The sequence below is a fragment of the Trichechus manatus genome, unplaced genomic scaffold, assembly GCF_000243295.1.
Source record: "Trichechus manatus latirostris isolate Lorelei unplaced genomic scaffold, TriManLat1.0 scaffold00048, whole genome shotgun sequence".
NCBI lineage: Eukaryota > Metazoa > Chordata > Mammalia > Sirenia > Trichechidae > Trichechus > Trichechus manatus.
Genome location: NW_004443984.1, coordinates 13,888,701 through 13,904,684, shown reverse-complemented (window position 1 = coordinate 13,904,684; position 15,984 = coordinate 13,888,701). Strand labels below are relative to the sequence as shown.

The 15,984-nt window shown below is 53.4% G+C and overlaps 1 protein-coding gene across 1 annotated transcript; it reads left to right on the top strand.

The window, feature by feature from the left end:
• The first annotated feature begins 781 nt into the window (after nucleotides 1-781).
• TMEM82 (transmembrane protein 82) lies at nucleotides 782-4,580 on the top strand. The gene is made up of 6 exons (XM_004377221.1): nucleotides 782-932; nucleotides 1,099-1,171; nucleotides 1,350-1,527; nucleotides 2,390-2,807; nucleotides 3,986-4,173; nucleotides 4,461-4,580. Exons 1-6 carry the CDS (start codon nucleotides 845-847, stop codon nucleotides 4,548-4,550), a joined length of 1,035 nt encoding a protein of 344 aa, XP_004377278.1. The 5' UTR covers nucleotides 782-844; the 3' UTR covers nucleotides 4,551-4,580.
• Nucleotides 4,581-15,984: the final 11,404 nt, after the last annotated feature.

The window sequence follows — 15,984 nt, the reverse complement described above, 5'->3', positions numbered from 1 at the left end:
GGAATAGACCCCCAGACTTCATGCTGTCCCCCAGACCTCAGGCTGTGGAGAGACAGACACCCAGACTTCAGGCTGTGGGGGAATAGACCCCCAGATCTCCAGCTGTGGGGGATAGACCCCTAGACCTCAGGCTGTGCGGGAATAGACCCCCAAACCTCAGACTGTGTGAGGATAGACCCCCAGACCTCAGGCTGTGTGAGGATAGACCCCCAGACCTCAGGCTGTGTGAGGATAGACCCCCAGACCTCAGGCTGTGTGAGGATAGACCCCCAGACCTCAGATTGTGTGAGGATAGACCCCCAGACCTCAGGCTGTGGAGGAATAGACACCCAGACCTCCAGTTTTAGGGTATGGACACCGAGACCTAGTGCTAGAGAGCAGATCCTGACCTCAGGCTTTGGGTGGATAGATCTCCTCTTCCAGACCTTGGGCTGAGAGGGCAGATCCCATAGTTTAGGCTAAAAGAGAGCAGAAAGCAGCCTGGGCCTTTTGGAAGGCACTGTGCAGCTCAGGTCCTAAGGGAGGGTGAGAAAAGGGGGCACCAGACTTTTCACAGGACCAGAGAAAGCCCTCTTCCTGCATGGCCCAAATGGGGAGCACCTGGGCAGGAACTGGCTCCCAGCACCCCTTGTCCCTGGAGCGAGGGCCTTGCCTTCCTGCGGCCCTGTCCTGGAAGGGTTAAGGCCCCTGGCTCTCCTCCCTTCCCTTCCCCTGGGGGTGTCCTAACGATGGGCCTTTGACCCCTCCAGCACCTCCCCTCCCGTCGCTGACACCTTTGCCCAGTGACGTTAGTCTGCCCCAGCACAGGCCTGGCTGCAGGCGGGGCCCGGATCCCGGGCCCGCCATGTTCTCCCTGCTGGCCCTCCCCTCCTGGCTCCCTGGCCTCCCCTCCCTCAAATGCGGCTCCAGCTTCCTGGACTCCCTCCTGCAAGGTGAGTGCCTCTTCCCAGCCCCGCCTCAGCCCTGCCCCCTCCCAGCACCTGCTCTGGGCACTGCAAGTGGGCCCCCACCCACATGGGTTTCCCACCACCCTGGCTGTCCCCCTCCCTAACCCCCACCCACTACACCTATCCCCCTGCCTCCCTCCCACCCCCTCAGGCCTCGTCGGGGCCTGCGGAGTCTCCATCCTGAGCAGCCTCCTGAAGGTTTATTTCTTCGTGGGCTGTGCCAAGTGAGTGCCTACCTTTTGGTCCTCCTGGGCCCTGCTCTTCGGTTCTGGCCTCTGAGGGAGGATTGGGGGAAAGAGACCAACTCCCCCCCTCCAGGGAGTGTGGCAGGGGCACCAGGCCCCCCTGCAGGACATATGGCTGGTGGTTCTGCACCTCTGCCCACTTACTCTGCCCCCATAGGGACCCTGAGCGGCGGCAGCCTGAAAAGAAGCGGCTGCTGGCCCAGTGGGCCTCGCTGGAGACCGTGCAGCTGGTGGGGCTGGCCTTGATCCTGACGGTCGTGGGGACCCGGGTGGCCGCCCTCGTGGTGCTCGAGTTCTCCCTCCGGGCGGTCTCTACCCTGCTGTCTCTGGGCAAGGTGAGACCCACCCACAGGGGAGGTGGTGGGGGAACCACTCCTGGGCTCTGGGCCTCAATTTGCATTCCTGGAACATGGGAGGCTAGGTCCAATCAGAGGGTCCCCAGTCTTTTTACTACCCCCTTTTCTGTAAGATTGTGAATAGAGGCTGCAGAAGGGCTCCTTCGGTTATTGATTATCAAAGCAAAGTCTCCACTCTGAGTAGATACAACCCTAGTCCCAAGAATGTCAGGCACTGTGCTAAATACACGGATCCCTGGTGGCACAGTGGTTAAGTGCTCGGCTGCTAACTGAAAGTTCAGCAGTTCGAACCTACCAGCCACTCCACAGGAGAAAGATGTGGCACTCTTCTTCCATAAAGACTATAGCCTTGGAAACCCTATGAGACAGTTCTGCTCTGTCCTACAAGGTTGCTATGAGTTGAATCGATGCTGGTGGGTTTGGTTTAGGATTTTTGGGTGCTGAATACTTTGAGTGCATCACCTCAATTTAATCCTCACAACCACAGGGGTAAGGGTTTGCTGTGATCCCATTTCACAGATGGGGAAACTAAGGCTCAGAGAAAGAAGTGGCTTGTCTGTGATCAACAACCAGCGGGGGCAGACTCAGGCTTGACCAGGTCTTGATGAACCACTGCCCTTCAGCAAGCAAATGGGTCCCAAATAATAGGATTAAAATCAAAAGCAGAGAGAAATGTTCCCATAGGTCCCAATATTCTTTGAGAACGATACCCAAGTTCCCTTCAGACTCCTCTAGAATGGAGCATCTGTAACCTGATGGCCCCCTTTGTCCCGCTGTGGTGAGGGGTGGCCTGAGCGCCGACCAACCATTGTGGCCCCCCATCTGCCTCCTCTGCGCCCAGGGCTCGCAGGACACCGAGAGGCTGCAGCTCTACCTGCTGTGCCAGTACTCGCTGGGCTGTGGGCTGACCTGCGGCTTGAGCTTCCTGCAGGAGGGCGCCCCTCACGGCACGCTGAACCTGCTGCTGGCCCTCGGGCTGGCCACACTGCTTGGCACATGGGCCCGCCGCCTCCGCCGCCATGTTTACCGCCTCTACGAGCTGCACAGCAGCCAGCATTACTGTGGGGTGTGCCTGGTCCTGCTGGCCGGCGCGCAGGACCTTCTGGAGCTGCTGGGCCGGGCCCTGGCTGTGACCTTTGCTGTGGGTGACCTGGCGGCTGTGGCCCTCATCAACCGGGACTTCCTGACCACCTCGGAGGCCGTGCGCTTCTGGACGCCACTCACCATCTGCTACATGCTGCTGGTCATCTACATGCAGGGTGAGGACCACGGGCAGGGCCTGAGCAGTGTTCACATCCTTGTCTGGCCTAGGCTGAGCACTGTGCCGGGCCCTGGGGGAGTAACAGTCAGACCCCACACCCGCCATCCCGGAGTGCCTGGTCCAGTGGCAGAGGCAACAGAGGGGGGCAGCTCAGAAAACGGTGTGGTGTGTGTTGGGAGCCCTGAAGGGATGGGCTTTGAACTGGGCTTTGAAGCATAAGTAGGAGCACCGTAAGAGAGGAGGGGAGGGGAAGGGCATCTGGGGCAGAGGGAACTGCATGTGCCCAAGCCCAGGGGTGAGAGAGAGCATGGTGGTATCAGACAACTGAAAAAAGTTGAGTGTGGCTGTCACCCCAAAAGCCAGGGGAAGGAGTGAGGCTGGCCAGGTGAGTAGGGACCTAATCCCGGAGCCCTCGTCAGCCAGGCTGGGCAGTGCAAAGAGAAACCATTGCGGGATGTTAAGCAGGCGAGTGATGGGGCCAGGTGTGGGCTCTAGGAAGAGACCCCTGGCTGCAGAGTAGGGATGGGGTGGAAGCGGCAGGACGAGGAAAGCCATTCAGGCAAGTGCGAAGGTGCTGAGGTGGGAGTGAGCTTGGCATGCTCAATGGATGGTAGAAAGCCAGGATGGGAGCAAGGCAGAGAAGAGGTGAGGTTGGAGCAGGGGCTTGGGTCAGAGTGGGCAAGATTACCTAAGGCAAGCTGAGGAGTTTGGCGTTTCCTCCAGATGCAGTGGGAAGCCCTGGGAGGCTTACAAGCAGAGGAATGATTCCATCTAGTTGTTTTGAGAAGGCCGTTTTGGCTGCTGAGCAGACAAGGGAATGTAGCGCAGGAACAGAAGCCGGGAGCCCCGTGAGGCGGCAGGCTGGGACATCCTGGGGAAGAGGTGAAGGTGGCTCAGACGAGGGTGCGGCAGTGGGAGTGGTGCGGTGTGCTGGGGGGTGTATTCGGCAAAAAGAGTTGTGAAAGAGAGGCGTTGATGCCCCTGCACCTGGCGCCCAGTAGGTGCTGGGGGAGGGAGGGCAAGGAGGAAGCAGGAGGGCTGGGCTGCAAGGGGTCGGTGGGCAGATGGGTGCGACACTGGGAGGTCCAGGCCTGGTCCAGCTGGACCTCAGGGTGGAGCCCCAGGATGCGGCGGACTGGCGGGCAGCCAGTGATGGTGCCCTGCCCACACCCCCAGAGGAGCAGCGGCAGCGCCCCGGCATGCAGAGCCAGGTGCAGACGGTGCTGGTGCGCATGGGTGGCCTCTTTTTGCTGCTGCTGACCGTGGGCCGCTGGCTGGACCTCCTGGGCATCCTCGTTTCCCTGCTGGGCGAACTCTGGTGCCTGGCGGGCACCCACACCCTGCTCCACCTTTGCCAGCTACAGGTGGGCACTCGCCCCATGCATCCCCAGACACTGAAGCCCTGCTCCAAATAGGACTCAAGTTCAAGGAGAACTAGGGTGACCTCTGCTGGGGTGGGGACAGAGGAGTTGGGAGGCTGAGCAGTAACACCCACCCCACCTGCAGCCCACCCATGCTGTGCCCCACAGCCTCTGCCAGAGGCCCTAGAATGGGAGGAAGGTCTTGGATAATTGGAGGCCAGAGGCAACCCCCTGGGGAGGTGGGGGGGATGGGTGGTGTCCGCCATCCTTTTCTCCCCACCTTCTCTCAGGATTTTCCATCCCAGAGTCCTTCCGTGTCAGTGCCAAGCCGGCGCCTGCTGTCAGCAGCTGCCCAGCCCCGGAGCACGGCCCCCTCCTGAACAGCCTCAGGGAGGACTTGGAGTCTGTCTGAGGCTCAAGCAGGCTGACCAGTGAGGCCTTGGCCCGGGGATGCTGCCTGGAGACAGAGGGGTAGGGCTGGCCCCCACCTGGAGCTCGGGGTGGGCACTGGGAGCCCACAGGGGGCAGAGAGGGTTTGGGTCTGGGGGCCCTAGGAGGGTGGGGTCATCTGGAGGTTTCTTGGTTGATCCCCGTTTGTCTCAGGGTGCGCAGTGGCTACAGCCCCCTCAGACCTGCGTTCCTGGGTTGGGGGGGGGAGAACTGCCTCCTCAGAATGCTTCCCCCTTTACTGGCCTCCCCGTCTTCTCCAGAAACAATAAAGATGACAACTTTCTCAACTGTGCCTTAGACCTATGAACACACAGAGAGGGTAAAAGACTTTTCTGAGGCCACACAGCTCTCCTGGCTGAGGCAGACTTCTGGATAGCCACCTCAAGGCTGGCCCGGGCTGGGTCCCCTGGCGGACAGGACTCCTTGCAGACAGAGAAAAGGAGTTCAGGGTTGTGGGGAGGGGAGCAGCAGCCCTAGGCAGGGGTTAATATTGAGGTGGCTGAGGAGGTAACGTGGATGGGGTGGGCTGGTGCGTGGACACATTGTATAGCACCCACTTGCTGTCTTGGGTGGAGGCTCCCCTGTCCTGTCCCATCTGGGGCCGGGAAACAGCTGAAGGGAGCACAGTGCTGACAAGGCCTCTTACCTCCTGCAGGGCCCAGCTCAGAGATCCCACAGAGGGTATGGAAAAGGCCTGGGCTTCAGGGTTGAGTGCCTGTGCCTACCTGCTGTGAGGCCTTGGACAAGCCACTGCACCTCTCTGAGCCTGTCGTAAGAGCAGCTACCATGTAATGGGTGCTTGCTATGTGCTGGGCCCTGTGCTGAGCGCTGCTTTTGTGTGTGTGTGGTAAATATGTAACTAACAAAACATCTGTCATTTCAACATTCTTCACATGTACAATTTAGTTGAAGATGACAAGTTTAGCTGAAGATAACATTGATTGTGTTCATCATCTTGTACATCTATCACCATTATCCATTTCCAGATTTTTCCATCACCCTTAACAGAAGCTCAACGTCTCCTAAGAAATGATTCCTCCCTTTCTCCTGCCTCTCACCTGCCCCTGGTCACCACCAATAACTTTAGGTCTGCATACACTTGCCTAGTGTAGTATACAGATGTTTCATGTAAGTGGAATTACACAGTATTTGTCTCTTTGTGACTGACTCATTTCACTCAGCATGATGTTTTCAAAGTTCATCCATGTTGTAACATGCATCAGGAATTCATTTCTCTTTATGACTAATATTCCATTGTGTGTATGTACCACATTGTATTTATCTATTCAACTCTTGATGGACATTTAGGCTGTTTCCACCTTTTGCCTACTGTGAATAATGTTGCAGTGAACCTTGATGTACATGAAATCTGTTTGTATTCCTGCTTTCAGATCTTTTATACCTATATACCTAGAAGTGGAATTGCTGGACCATATGGTAATTTTATGTTTAACTTTTCGAGGAACCACAGGACTATTCTCTATAGCAGCTGTACCATTTGACAGTCTCACCAGCAATGGATGAGGGTTCCTATTTCTTCATATCCTTGCCAACACCTGTTATTTTCTGTTTTTTAATCATTGTGCTGAGCATTTTTATTACCTCATTTCATTTTGATAACAGCCCCAAGAGGCAGGTACTATTACTTTCCCTTTTTACAGATTCAGAAACTGAGTCTCAGAGAGGTTAAGTAACTTGCTTAAGGGCACACAGCTAGTAAGTGGCAAAGCCAGGATTTGAATCCTGGCAGCCTGACTTCAGAGCTCAAGTGCTTTGTATACCCCCTGCTGCCCTCTTCTTGTTGAAGATTAGGGTCCAGGGACGCTAATAGGTGGGTGTGAAAAATGGCTAGCCCATTCCTGGCAGGCTCTGGAATGTGGTTCTGCCTGCCTTTTGTCCAGGGCAGCCTTAGGCAATGGTCTCTGGGCCTAGGCACACAGCCCACAGGGAATTCTGGTTCCACAGGGACTGAAGGCCTCAGCTCAGGGCGCTTTTCCAGGAGAAGCCCCACAAGGCAAAGGAGACTCCCAGCCAATGGGCTTTCATGGGACTGTGAGGGTCATGGTTGTCTGGAAGGCCCCAGGGGGCGGGGAGCCTGGAGAAGGGACTTTGAGGGCCTCCACCTCTCAGCAAAGTCCACCCCAGTCACTCAAAGGCTGGCCTAGGAGTCTCCACTTCCCACCTGCTGGACCCAACACTGGGGCCATGTGGCTTCCGCTTATCCCCCTTGGTCAGCTTGAGCCCAACCTCTAATGCTTGCTCCTGGCCCTGCCACCAGGATGGGCCTTCAGCCCCAAGATGTAGTAGCTGAGGTGGGGGAAATGCCTGTAGCTGCTAACTGCCACCCTCCCCAATACAGGACCCAACTTGCCCTCACCCCTCTCCCCGCAGTGTTCGCATTCCCTCTGGGCAGGAAGCTTGCCTCTGTCTAGGAGGAAATGGCTCAGTTAGGTGGGCACAGGGCCAGCGCTTTGCCAGACCCAGACTGGGTGACAGTTTCCAACCGGGGCCTGGTGTTTTTGCTGGAAGGTGTCCAGGCTATTGGGACCCTGTGGGGACAGGGCTGGGAAAGGCCTAATCCAGCAATCCTTCCCTTTTTATGGGCACAGGGACCATTTTCCAAACAAAAACGGGGACTGGAATAGGATTCTTTCCTTATTTATTAAATTATTTTTGTGAAGAGTCTGACACAGGTACAAAAATTAGCTCATTCTAAGTGAGGCATTTAGCAAATCTTCATACCAAAAAAAAAGAAAGAAAAATAAGCATGAGGTCTGGAGGGCGTAGGAAAATCCAGATTGTATTAACTGGGGCAGGGACATGAAGTTGGACATGTTCTCCCACAGAGAGAGCTTGAATCCTAGGCCCTGACAGCCTAGGACCAAGGTCCCGGGGTAGGAGCAATGTCGTTCGGAAGACATGGGAGAGCAGAGCCCCCAGTCCCTGCTCAGAGGGGGTGGTGACCCCTGAGGCAGCTGGGATGGGGGTGAGCTGGCCCCTCCCTTCCTGACCCACCACTTCTGGCTGTGTTTCTGAGCTGTGGCCAGTCCCTCTGGGCATCCTGCATTCCTTCAACTATTCATGTATTCTACAAATACTTACTGAATATCTGCGAGGGGCCAGATGCTGTGCGAGGCATTGAGGATACTGAGATGAGCAAGATGGACAACACAGCTGCATAATAAATTGTTGTTAGTTCCCTTCGAGTCTGCTCTGACTTAGGGTGGGTGACCTTATGTATAACAGAATGAAATGTTGCCTAGTCCTGCACCTATGTGTCAATCTGTCTCATTGAGGGTTTCGCTCGTTTTCACTAACCCTTTACTTTACCAAATATGTTGTCCTTTTCTGGCGATTGGTCTTTCCTGATGGCGTGTTCAAAATGAGCAAGATGAAGTCTCACCATCCTCACTTCTAAAGGATAAAACCTTATGGATAGAAAAACAAACTATCCCAAAACTCAGCAGATTAAGTCAACAGACATTGATTATCTCACAGTCTCTGCGGCTCAGGAATCCAGGTGCAGCGTGTCTGCGTCCTTTGGCTCAGGGTCTCTCACAGGTTGCTATCAAGATGTTGGCCGAAGCTGTGGTGTCATCGTTAAGACCTAACTAACGGGGGAGCCACTTCCAAGCTCATTCATGTGGTTGTTGGCAGGATTCAGTTCTCATGGGCTGTTGGACTGAGGGTCTCAGATCCTCTCTGGCTGTTGGCCAGGGGCGTCCCTCAGTTCCTTGCCGCATGGGCCTTTCCATAGGGCAACTCACAGCACGGCAGCTGGCCTCCCTCAGAGCAAGTGAGAGAGAGGACAAGCAAGATGGCAGTCAGTCTTTTTGTAACCCAATATGGAAAGCGACACCCCAGTGTTTTTGCTATATTCTATTGGTTAGAAGTAAGTCACTAGGTCCAGCCAACTCTCAAAAGGAAGAGATTACATGAGGGCATGAATGCCAGGTGATTAGGTTCACTGGGGGCCATCTTGGAGGCTGCCTTCCACAGACAGCTGCTGTGAGGTGGGGACATTTGAGCAGAGACCTGAATGGAGTAAGGGAGCATGCCAAGCAAAAAAATGAGGGAAATGTATATGAAATTATCTACAATAGGCAAGTGTATAAAAAATCAAAGTTTATTAGTAGTTACCAGGGGTGGACTGAATGGAGGGGAAAAGGGAGACTCATTGCTTAGGGGCCACTGAGCTTCTGTTAAGAGTGATGGAAAATTTTGAGAATGGATAATATGATGATGAATATAATTAATGTCACTAAATTGTACATGTAAATAATGTTAAAACGGCAAATGTTTTGTTACATATATATTTACTACACACAAAGGCTCTCCAAAAAAGCTGAGGGAAGAACATCCCTGGCCGAGAGAACACCATGTGAAAAGGCCCTGAGGTGGGAACAAGCTTGGAGTATTTTAGGAACAGCAGGAAGTTTAGTGTGGCTGGAGCATCACAGAGGAGGGGGAGTGGCAGGAGATGAGGTCACGGAGGTAGCAGGTTTGGCACCACTCAGGGCCACGGCAAAGGATTAGGATTTTGTGGCCCTGTAATGAGAAGCCAATGGAGGGTTTTGCACAAGTGGTATAATTTGATTTCAGTTTTAAAGGATTCCTCTTGTTTTTAGAATAGATTGTTTAGAAACAGGGAAACCAGTTCAGAAGCATTTGCAATAACTTGGGGAGAGAGGATGGGGGCTTGGACCAGGGTGGTAGCAGTGAAGGTGGCAAGAAGTGGATTCGGGACCTCTTTCTGTCTCTCTCTTTTATTGTGGTAAAAATATATGTAACAAAACATTTGACCTTTCACCAGTCTTCACAGGTACAGTTCAGTGATGTTTTATTTACCATGTTATTCAACCATCGCCCTTACCCATTCCCAAATTATACTATTACCGTTCACAGGAGCTCAGTGTCTCCTAAGCACTGGATCCTCCTTTCTCCCTCCTTCCCATCCACCTGCCCCTCCCCTGTAACCACTAATAAACTTTGGATTCTGGACGTCTTTCAAAGACAGAGTTAATAGGACTTCCTGATCAGTCAGGTGTAGGTTTGAGGGAAAGAGAGAGGAGTCCCTGGGTGGCACAAACGGTTAATAGGCTTAGCTGCTAATCAAAAGGGTGGAGGTTTGAGTCCTCCCAGAGGTGCCTCGAAAGAAAGGCCTGGCAAGCTACTTCTGAAACATCAGCCATTGAAAACCCTTTGGAGCACTGTTCTACTCTGACACACATGGGGTCGCCATGAAATCAGGGCTAACTCAGTGGCAACTGGTTTGGTTGTGTTCGAAGAGGCTTAATAGAAAATGCTCTAGCATGATATAAAAACTGAAGCAGTGTGAATTTTTAGGAGAGAAAGAGAGGAATCCGGGATGGCTAGTAGGTTTTGCCTTGAACGACTGGGTGAATGAGATGGGGGACTGAGAGGGCAGAGCAGGGTTACTTCCTGACAGCTGTGGCCAGGGCTGGAGGGTGAGGTCCAGGTGCTGTGAGGAGAGTGACTTGGTCTGGGGTCTCAGGAGGCCTTGCTGAAGGAGGCTGTTGAGGCCGAGCCCTGAAGGAAGGAGGAGCTCCCAGGCTGCTGTTGAGGCTCCTGAGTGGCCATTTAGAGGGACCCAGGGAGGGATTGACACAGTGGCTGCAACAGTGGCCTCAAGCATAACAAGGATTGTGAGGATGGCATAAGACCCGGCAGTGTTTTGTTCTGTTGTACACAGGGTCGCTATGAGTCGGAACCGCAGAGGGGGCTGGGGGCACAGTGGCAGGACCACACAGGGCCACAGTGAGGGGTTTGGTGTTCACCCCGAGAGCAGCAGGGAGCCCCAGCAGGGCTGTGGGATGGCGGGAGGTATGTGTGAGATGATCAAATGCTGCTCTAGAAAGATGGCTCTGAGCGCTGCGTGGATGTTGGATTGTAAGGAGTAAGAGCAGCGCCGAATCCGATTTTAAGGGCCCCCTTTAGGAAAAAAGAATATAAAATTCGTATGAAAGGGAATATTTATTTAGAATGAGAAAGGAAAGCACAACAAATTACTGGGACCTTGGAGATTTGGGTCATGCTTTCACACCTCTCTGGGCAATTTGCCATGAACATTTAAAGGAAATTCTTCCTGAGTGTAACCCGGCTTCCCTTCCACCTAGAACACTCTATAGCTCCCAGCAACTCCCAGCCCTCACAGGGGGCTGGTGGGAGTGAGGAACTTGAGCATAAACTTCATTAGCTTCACAGTAAGCCCACCCCCAGGTAGGAGAGAGGTAAGGAGGCCCGCTGGGGGCCCAGCAGAGCCACATTACACTTTAGTAACATGGGGTCTCAGGATTGGGGTGCTGCAAAAGACACTGCCAGGGGCAAGTTGGGATAGATGCTGACAGGAATGGAGGCTCCCAGTGGGGGTGAGGGGCTCAGGGAAGGGGATGGGATCAGCGAGGGAAGAGGGACTCCACCTTCGCCCCTGAGGGCTGGTGGCAGGCTCAGGGACTCTCCAACATGGCTGAGGCCAGGATTGCCTCATCTCTGTCCACAGAAGAGGCTTTTACCAGCAAGGCTTGAATCAAGGAGCCTGCTGAGCCTCAGGTCCCCTCCGTGGCCTATCCCACTTCCACCCCTCACTCTGCAGTCTGTGCAGATTCATGGGAGGATTGGCCTGGCAGGGGAGCTGTGGGCCCTGCCAGAGCCACTCAGGCCTCTGACCTGGGAGAGGTTAAGGCCAAGGCAATGTTGTCACAGCCAGGTCTTGGAACACTGGGCCCTGTCTGGGTAAGGCTAGCAGGCACAGGGTTGGGGCCTAAGAGTGGGGGGCTCCGACCCCCTTGGCCTTGGAACATTTCCTTACAAACTTGGCCAGTTCAACAAAGAGCCTGGAGCTAGAATGTCTAGGTTTGAATGAAGCTGTCACTTACTAACTGTGTGACCTTGGGTAAGTTACTTTCTGTGCCTCATTTTCCCTATCTGTTGTGAGAACTGAACAATATGATGGATGTAGGGCACTTAGCCTAGAGTCTGACTGTGACCTCTAATATCCCCGGAGGAAACTGCAACCCAGTCTCCGCCAAGCTCTTCTGACTTGTTCTGACTTGAAGGGTCAACGACCACATTAGGGTAAGGGGAAGTGGTGGTGGGGTGGGGGGAAGGAGGCACTGACCCCTGGCAGAGAAGCAGGAACTGATCTTCAGGGAGGCGGGAGTGAAGAGTGTTGAGGTCAGGCCCTCCTATCTCTCGTCCTCCACCTCCCTGACCTTGTCCCCCACCTCCCTGACCTTGTTCACCAGACTGCTCCCCAAGTAGAGAAAGATGAGCATATTTGCATTTCATTTGCAAAGAGTTGCTAATACGGCAATTCTTTATTAAGGAATTATAACCCTGTGCTAAGCATTTCTCTTGCATTATCTCATCCAGCCCTCAGGGCAACCTGGTGAGGAGTTGATTATTGCCAACCCAAGGCTGAGAGAGATTAAGTGACTTGCTCGAGATCACACAGCTAATAAGTGAAGGAGCCAAGATCCAGACTCAAGTGGATCTGACTCCAAAGCCCAACCAAGCTCTTAGCTGCTCACTACCCTTGACTACTTCTTACATGATTTGTATATACAACTACTCAAGACCCCATTGCACTGTCCCTAGGTAGTACAATCAGTTTGTACTCGCTTACTTAAAGGTTGGCGGTTCGAACCCACTAAGAAGTGCCATGGAAGAAAGGCCTGGCAGTCTGCTTCCATAAAGATTAGAGCCTAGAAAACCCTATGGAACAGTTCTACTCTGTAACACATGGCATTGCTATGAGTCGGAATAGACTCAAAGGCAATGGTTTTTTTTTTTTTTAATTGTTTTAAGACCCTATACTTATTTATTTTGTAGTAATTACTGAATCCCTACTATGTGCCAAGCACCATGCTAGATGCTGAAGACACAGAGAGTAGTAAGACACAGCTCCTGCTCCCAGTCTGGCTGGCGAGGAAAGCATATCGGTGCCCCCTAGCAGAGGTGGGATGTATCCACAGGGTATACAGGACTCCTAAACCTACCCAGAGAAATTAAGGAAGGCTTCTCAAAAGTGGCAACAAAGATACAGAGTTTGCCAGGAGGGGAGGTGATCCAGACCCCTGGAGTCTCACCAGTATTTATCATGACTCTGTTGTAAGCAACAGAAACACAATGTTAACTGGTCTAAGAAAAAGCGAGGGGAAAAAAAATAGAATGCATTGGCTCATGTAATTGAAAAATCCAGAGGTAGGATTTCAGGCATGGCTGGATCCAGTGGCTTAAATGACAAAATTAGTTGTCTTTCTTTCTCTGTCTCTTTGCTCTGCTGTCCTCTGTGTTGGTTCAAATGGTGGCAAGATGGTGTCAAGTTTGCATCCTGCCAGCAAACAGCTGGAAAAGCCTGGCTGGAAAAATACTGCCTCTTTCCAAATAGTTCCAGCACAGATCCAGGACGGAGATTAGGTCTGGTGCTCATCTCAAAACCAACAGCCACCATGATTGGCCAGGCCTAGGTCATATATACATCCCTAGAACCAGGGGGTGCAGCAAGCCCAGGCTCTGAGAGTTGAGGAGAGAAGGCTCCCCAAACAGAAATTTGGTGCTGTTACCAAAAGCAGAGGGAGTGATGGTGGGTTGGCAGGAACCATGGATGCCGCTTAGATTCTCCAGTGGGACCAAGTTTCTTCCTCACCTTTAGCACTTTGCCCATCTCACTATAATTTCCTGAAACCTCTGTCCTCTGTGTGGTGGGAAAAGGGAAGGAGTTCACCTCTGAACACCTACTAAGCACCAGGAATTTTTATCTACATTTATTCCATCAAATCCTTATAACAAAGCCACAAAGGAGGTACTGCTACCCCCAGGTTGCAAGAGGAAGCTGAGGCTCAGAGAGAAGTGACTTGTCCCAGGTAACAGGCAGCAGAGCTGGAACTACTCACAGACACTGATGTTACTCATATCTGTGTCTGTCCCCCCTCCCCTGCCCCTGTGCGATGACCTCCCACTTCTCTGTACTGCTGCACCCCAGCCAGCCCCTACCACAGGACCTAACACACACTAGGTGCTCAGGAAATATGCGTTCAACTGACCTGACTCCAAGCAGGCTGACTGGAGGATGGAGGAGGAGCAGGGGCAGAGCCAGAGCTGGGAGGGGAGGCCTGGGTTCTTCTGAGGTTGTTTGCCAAGGGGTGGAGGCCCCACCCTGGGGTGCGACCTCACGCAGCTGCACATCTGGCACCCCCAGGCTGGAGCAGGGCGGTTCTGCTCTGACCTGGCCAGAGTGGAGCCTGCCAACAGGAGGGGCAACTGGGCTGATGCTTCCCTCCAGGTCCCTCGGGGGGCTGAAGCTCAAGGAGCCTGGGAGAAAAATCGCATGATCCCAGGTTGGTGGACACCTCCACCCGGCTCTCCCCAGGCTAGTCCTGATTCTTGGAGAAAAGAGTGTGGATGGTGTGAGCAGAGAGCTCTGGAAACCAGGCAAGAGTAATGTGAGAATAACCACCACTTCCATTTGTGGGCACCGACTATGAGCCAGGCGCTGGGTGGGCCCCTTCAGTGCCTTTGTCCCCAACAGTCCCGCACAGGAAATTGTCATGTCCCCATCTGAGGGCATCCAGTCCAGCTCCCCTATGTTACAGGTGAGGAAACGGAGCCTCGGTGGGGGAGTAACTTGTCCAAGGTGACACAGGCAGCACCAGAGAGCTGGGCGTTAAGCCTAAGTCTGACCCCAAAGCGTAGGTTTTCCCCATTGACTTCTTCTCCCCGGAATGTTCTCCTCTTTTCATCCACCCCCAGTCTGTCAGTTTGTAGTACTGTGGTGGTAGCTTGCATGTTGCTATGATGCTGGAAGCTATGCCACCGGTATTTCAAATACCAGGAGGGTAATCCATGGTGGATAGGTTTTAGTGGAGCTTCCAGACTAAGACAGACTAGGAAGAAAGACCTGGCAATCTACTTCCAAAAATCAGCCAATGAAAACCCTATGAATCACAACAGAATATTGTCTGATATAGCACTGGAAGAAGGTTAGAAGGAATTCAAAATACACAGTGGCTGTAACAATGCCCTCAAGTACACCAGCAATCATGAGGACGGCGCAGGACTGGGCAACATTTTGTTCTGTTGTACATGGGATTGCCATGATTGACCCTGACTCGACGGCAACTAACAATACTCTTCTCATGCCTGGCTCCTCCTCATCTCAGCTTACATGTCACCTCCTCAGAGAGGCCTTCCCTGACTGGCCCCTCACCCCTTATTCTGTCTCAGCCCCTTCAATTCCTTCATAGCACCTTTCACTATTGGTGATTAGTGGTATTAATTTGCGTTGCGTGTCGGTCTCCTCCACCCCCTGTAAGTTCTGTGAGGACAGGACTTGACCCCCGTTGGCTCCTCGACTTGTGTCCAGCACATAGTAGGTGTCCAAACAATGTTTGTTGAGTCAGCTCCTACCACCCCTTATGGGAAAGTGCTGCCCTCCTCCTCTGTAGTCTTGGGCAGCAGAAAATCCTACTGCCCTTGATCTTGTGCCCAAACCTCTCCCCCTCCCTGTTCCTGCTACCCACCTGGGGTCTCACCTGCCACACCCTTAATAGAGGACTGACCCCCTCGCCCGCCAGGCCGTCTGAGGGAGAAGAAAGCTGGCCAGAGTCTGGCAGGGAGGGAGGCAGAGAGCAGGCCTCTGAGCTGGCAGACAAAGGGCATGTGTTCTCGCCCAGCCCACTTCCTGGGTTTCCATTGCAGGAAGCTTGGCACCTGCCGATCAGTGACACCAATACCCCGGCTGGTGCAGGAGATCCTTGGCAGTACGCTCCTCTCCACCTGGGAGCAGCAGCGGAGGTGGGATAAGCGGCCAAGGGCTGGACAGCAGGTGAGTGGTGGCGTCTGGACCCCTGCAGCACCCTAAGACCCTCCCAAGTCAGGCTAAGTTTAGAGTAGATGTTGGGAAGCCTGCATCCTAGACTGAGTCTATGACCTTGGATAAGGCCCTAAACCAACCTTTCTGTGCCTCTGTGTCCCCACCTGGGGGTGCAGTGAGGTAGTTCAAGGGATACTGTGGTGAGGGAGAGCAGCTCCATTTTTATCTGTTTGAAATAAGTTTCTGGGTCAAATCACTTGAAAAGAGGGTTCTACAGCCAAAAGTGTCTGAAAACCCTGCATCGTGCCCTTCCCTCTAAGGGCCTTCCCAGCTTTGGCGCTGTGCTGCTCTCTCCTTTCTCCTGCGGAAGGCACAGGAAGTCTCACTCCATACACTGCTGCTAAGTGGGGGGCACCGCTGCTGCCTGGGGAATGAGCTCCGGCAGCCTGAAGTCCAAGTCTCACTCTGCGGGTAGAACTCTGGTCCCTTCTCCAAGCCTCTGTAAAAGGTGGCAGTCCTACCTACCCCTA